At 44.9% G+C, this 5854-nt stretch overlaps 1 protein-coding gene across 1 annotated transcript in view; it reads right to left on the bottom strand.

Annotated features, from left to right (window-relative positions):
- The window catches only part of FRMD4B (FERM domain containing 4B), a 233164-nt gene that overhangs the window by 119284 nt on the left and 108026 nt on the right, over positions 1 to 5854 (bottom strand). Inside the window, exon 5 of the mRNA XM_008065027.2 lies at positions 1604 to 1688. Within this exon, the coding sequence (XP_008063218.1) occupies positions 1604 to 1688 (85 nt within the window). The remainder of the gene's footprint in view (positions 1 to 1603; positions 1689 to 5854) is intronic.

Genomic DNA, 5854 nt, shown 5'->3' with positions numbered 1-5854 from the left:
CCCAGCAGGTTGAGGCTGCGGTGGCCAGGAGCGTGCCACTGCACTCCAGTCTGAGCGACAGAGTGAGACTCCAACTCAAAAAAAAAAAAGATTATTCTACTACATGTGAAGTAGTGTAACATTTCTTCAAGGTAGACTTGATCAGTTAAAGAGGTACACTATAAGCTGGGCATGGTGGTGCGTGCCTGTAGTTCCAATGACTTGGAAGACTGAAGCAGAAGGATCGTCTGAGCCCAGCAGGCTGAGGCTATGGTGGTTGGGAGTAAGCCATTGCCCTCCAGCCTGGGTGACAGAGTGAGACTCCAATGCAAAACAAAACAAAAAAGAGGTACACTATAAACCCTAAAGCAACCATGGAAACAAAAACAAAGAGCTATAGCTCATAATCCAACAAAAGAGGTTAAATTAAATCTTAAAATGTTCAATAAATCCAAAAGAAGGCCTGGCAGCGGCCATGGAGTCTGCACAGGATTTCTGAGGTCCCAAGCATTGAGACCATGACCTAGAAGGGAGGAGCTGGGCTTCAGATGGGCATCTCTTGGCCCACAGCCTCCCTGCCCTTCCGGAGAAAATTGCTAGAGAAGACCAGAAGAGAGGTCTTTATGTATTTAACTTATTTTTTTTGAGTCAGAGTCTCAGTTCGTCACCCACGCTGGATTGCAGAGGCACGCTCATGGCCACTGCAGCCTTGACCTGGCTCTGGCAATCCTTCTGTCTCAGCCTTCCAAGTCCCTGGAACTACAGGGATGCACCACCACACTCGGCTAATTTTATAATTTATTGTAGAGACGAGGTCTTGCCAAGTTGCCCAGGCTGGTCTCAAACCCTTGGGCTCAGACAATCTTCTCGCTTCCGCCCCCCAAAGTGCTGGGATTACAGATGTGAGCCACAGCACCCAACCAGGACTGGAGGTCTTTAAAGCAATGCTAGTCTGCAAGGAGATAAGACAAAAACTGAGAATCAGTTCTGTAGAAATTCAGCATGGCCACCAAATCTCCTCATGGGATTATTTTTCTAGCAATAAATGTCTATTTAATTTGACAAAAGCAATGTCTTTAATGGATGAGACAGAAACAAAAAAACAATAAAACAAAAAAATGGATCCCTCTTCAAACATAAATGAGATACTGCTTGAAAACATGTAGCTCTGAACAACTTCTCCCAAGCTAAGGTGACACATGCACAGGGTTCAAAAGGCAGAGTTTGAACCTAAGCAAGACTGGTTTTGAATTAAGATAAGTGTAGGGCATACCTTGTTAGAAAATATTTCTGGCCAAGAGATTTCAAGCATAATCTGATTGAGCCATGTTTGTATCTTTCTGGGTCATTCTGTGTGGAGTATTTGCTGCATTTAAAGTAGTGATTGTGTGTAAGCAGGATTCCTCTGCAGATGGTTGTCCTTCCCACTCAGAATTTGAGAAGAGTTGCTCTGTGGGTGTGTGTGTGTGTGTGTGTGATTGTGTGTGAGGAAATGTTTGTAGAAAAAACTGTGGCCTTTTTTCTTCATTTGAATGTGAGAACCGTGGCAAGACCATTTTTCCCTGTAACTCCAGTCGCTCCTGAGACGTTGAATGAACACAACAAACCAAACTGGGCAACTTACCTTGTGCACACAGGCCTTTGCATTCAGGAAAAACAGCTCCACGGTGGTTTTATCCTTTAAAAACGATATGCTCTCAATGTAAAACCTGAAAAATAGCACAAGAGTTTGTTCCTTTAGATTTTTTCCTTCTCTCAGTATTCCTCATTCAGCGTTTCCCAAAAGCAGAAACAGAATTTTGAGAAACTAGGGTAGGGTTGTGCTTTCTTTTCCTTTTTATTTTTTTATTTTTTTGAGTTGGAGTCTCACTCTGTTGCCCAGGCTGGAGTGCAGTGGCACACTCATGGCCATCACAGCCTTGACCTGCTGGACTCAAGTGATCTTTCCTCCTCAGCCTTCCAAGTAGCTGGAACTACAGTCATGCACCACCATGCCCAGCTAATTTTTCTGATTTATTGTAGAGATGAGATCTCACCAAGTTGCCCAGGCTGGTCTCAAACCTGTGGGCTAGGGCAATCCTCTCACCTTGCCCTCCCAAAGTGCTGGAATTATAGGCATGAGCACTGTACCCGGCATTCTTTTTTATTTTTATTATTAAAATGTTTAGGCCGGGTGCTGTGGCTCAAGCCCGTAATCCCAGAACTTTGGGAGGCCAAGGCGAGAGGATAACCTGAACCTAGGGGTTCGATACCAGCCTGTGCAACTTAGCAAGACCTCATCTCTACTATAGATTAAACAAAAAAATCAGTTGGGCATGGTGTCACACGCCTGTCGTTCCAGTTTCTTGGAAGGCTGAAGTGGAAGGATTGCCTGAGCCCAGTGGGTCAAGTCTGCAGTGGCTATGAGCATGCCACTGCATTCCAGCCTGGGTGACAGAATGAGACTTCAACTCCAAAAAAAAAAATTTTTTTTCAGCCTCTGTCTGAGGGGATCTTTTCCTTTTTTTTTTTGAATTGGAGTCTCACTCTGTCGCCCAGACTGGAGTGCAGTGGCCGCTCCTGGCTACCGCAGACTTGACCCACTGGGCTCCGGCGATCCTTCCGCCTCAGCCTTCCGAGTAGCCAGAATTACAGGTGCGCGCTACCACGCCTGACTGATTTTTGATTTATTGTAGAGATGAGGTCTCGCTGCCCAGGTGGGTCTCGAACCCGCGGGCTCAGGCAATCCTCACCTCAGCCTCCCAAAGGCGTGGGATTACAGGCTGAGCCACCGAGCCCAGCTGATCTTTTCCTTTTTAAAAGAAATCTGCAACACACATATGTACATTATGGATGTTTGTGTATGGTACATATACCTGAAGATAAAATCTCTTACAGGTTGTTTTTGTGTGTTGGAAAGTGAGTTCCAAACCCCAAATGGTATCCAGCCGCGAACAGAAATACATTGGCATTGCTCATTCTTTGAAACACTTTCTGGGAGCTCATAATACCTCAGACAGCGTCAAAACAAAAGCCAGGTGAGCTCTGAGAGTTGAAAGCTTAAGTCAGCTGAACAAGCACTATATAAACGAACCTTGAGGCCTGCTAGAGAGGTTTTTTTTTTTGGTGGTTTTCAGACTCACGAGTCTGGCGGGGTGGGGGTGGGGAGGATGCCCACCTCACCTCTGTCCACCAGGGGAGTTTTAGTTACACCCTCCCTCCTTCCCTCTTATCTTTGCAAGCACTGGGCTTTCCCTTGGCTAAAAGCCAATCTCTCAGCAGCCATCAATTTTGGTCTTTTCTCATGCAAATCAGGTCATTGTGGGCCTCACGCCCCCACCACCCTTCTAGGATTTTGCTTGTTCAATGTGTGAGATCACAGGTTGCAGGCCCCCCGTCTTAGGAGAGCTCTGACAGCTCCATGAAGGGGATGGGAGGAGGCTGAGTCTCTAGCAACTGTTTTCATAATCCTGTAACGACGAGGCTGGCCTGTAAAGGTTGGCGCTCTGTGGTGGTGGGCCGAGGCCCAGAAGTTTTCCTGAAGTTTTGCAGCCTCTCTTGATGAATAATGCATGAAGAGCCATAGGGCCCCAAGGCAGCTCACAGCTTTGAGCCCTCAAAGAGAACTTTCCCTCAAATTCTGAGTCAAGGTAAACCAGGCCTAAAATGATAGGTGAGCCTATCCTTAGCTCTGCCAAATCATGTTAGGACTTGGGGCATTTGATTCATTTGTTCACCCTTTCAACAACGATGAAACAGTTGACAACAAACACAGCTGAAAAGGCTGTAAAAGATTTTATCACTGAGATGGTAAAATCATTTGAAAAATTTCACCCTTAGCTGCACCTGATGGCTCATGCCTGTAATCCCAGCACTTTGGGAAGCAAAGGCGAAAGGATTGCCTGAGCCCAGGGATTTGAGACCAGCCTGAACAACATGGCAAGGCCTCATCCTACAATAAATCAAAAAATTAACAGGGCATAGTGGCACATGCCTGTGTTTCCAGCTTCTTGGAAGGCTGAGGTGGAAGGATCGCCTGAGCCCTGCAGGTTGAGGCTGCAGTGGCTATGAGCGTGCCACTGCACTCTAGCCTTGACAACAGAATGAGACTCCTACTCAAAAAAAAGAAAAGAAAAGAAAAAATCACTCCTAATGTTGAATCATCAAGGGAAGTTCCAGAGAGATAATCAATCCTTTACATTTTTACCTATCAGTGTTTATTTTACTTATAACTGAGATTATTGAAGACTGAGAAATGCTATATTTATGAGAAGAGAAAATTAAATACAAATGCTGTGGAGGAAATAAAGAGTAGGGGGAAAATAGACTTTGGAATCCAGAAAGATTAAGAATATGGCATCTCAGCTCTACTGTGTATTATCTGTGAAGACGGGCAAATTACTTAGCTTCTTTGTATCTTTTCTAAAAGATGGGTGTGATAACTGGACTTACCTCTGAGAAAAACAGTATTTTTTTCTGAGGAGTGTGAGTTCATTTAAATTATCAGGCCTACAGAGGACACTTGAAACTTGAAATTGCTTGCAATTGCCACAAGTAGTTATAAATTCACTTAATGCCACATCAAACACCCTGACCTACAGTTGTTAAACTATAGCTTAACAACGCATAGTCAATCATGAATCAATGTTATTTCTTTTTCTTTTTCTTTTTTTTTTGAGTCAGAGTCTCACTTTGTTGACCAGGCTGGAGTGCAGTGGCATGGTCACAGGTACCGCAGCCTCAATCGGCTGGGCTCAGGCGATCCTTCCGCCTCAGCCTTCCAATTAGCTGGGTCTTTAAGCCTTTTAAACAATGTGAAGTTTGCCAAGGTTCAATAGTTAGAATTTCTTGAAACCCTACTACATGCCAGGCACTGTACTAGGTACTTCACATATAACATAATTCACTTAAATCATATCACAGCTCTCCTAGGTAAGCATTATTATCTCTGTTTTAGAGACAAGGAATCTTGGACTCAGAAAGTTTGACTTCCCCTAGGCTTCACAGCTCCAAATTTCAGAAAAGGATTTTATTAGTAATTGTTAACTTTTTTGAGTGTTTTACATAAATTATCTAAGTTAATCCTTCTAAAATCGTATGAGGTATCAACCTAAAAGGGAGAGGCTAAGCACAAAATATAATTTAAAAAGTTTACTTGAGCCAGAGTGAGGACAGCTGCCAGAAAGACCCAGACCAGGTAACCTTGGGTAAGAGTTCCATCCAGACTTTTTTACAAGCAGGGTGTGTGTGTGTGTGTGTGTGTGTGTGTGTGTGTGTGTGTGTGTGTGTTTTGGGGGGGGAGTTGGAGTCTCACTCTGTTGCCTGGGCTGGAGTGCAGTGGCATGCTCACGGCCACCGTAGTCTCAACCTACTGGCCTCAGGTGATCCTTCCATCTCAGTCTTCTAAGTAGCTGGAACTACAGGCATGCACCACCACGCCCAGTTAATTTTTTTTGTTTATTTTAGAGATGAGGTCTCGCCAAGTTGTCCAGGCTGGTCTCAAACCCATAGTTTCAGGCAATTCTCTCTCCTGAGCCTCTCAAAGTGCTGGGATTACAGGGTTCAGCCACCGAGCCCAGAACAAGCAGGTTTTTAAAGGCAAAAGAGGGAGACAGGTTCAAGCCTGTAATCCCAGCACTTTGGGAGGCTGAGGTGAGGGGATTGCCTGAGCCCACGCGTTCGAGAACATCCTGGGCAACTTGGTGAGACCTCATCTCTACAATAAAACAAAAAATTAGCCAGGCGTGGTAGCTCATGCCTGTATTTTCAACTACTTGGAAGGCTGAGGTGGAAGGATTGCCTGAGGCCAGCAGGCCGATGCTGGGGTGACCTTGATTATACCACTGCATTCCAGCCCAGGCAACGGAGTGAGACTCCAACTCAAAAAAAAAAAAAA

This window comes from Carlito syrichta, unplaced genomic scaffold (genome assembly GCF_000164805.1).
Source record: "Carlito syrichta isolate Samal-C Ts95f unplaced genomic scaffold, Tarsius_syrichta-2.0.1 Scaffold308136, whole genome shotgun sequence".
Classification (NCBI taxonomy): domain Eukaryota; kingdom Metazoa; phylum Chordata; class Mammalia; order Primates; family Tarsiidae; genus Carlito; species Carlito syrichta.
This window is presented reverse-complemented; position numbering and strand designations above follow the sequence as displayed.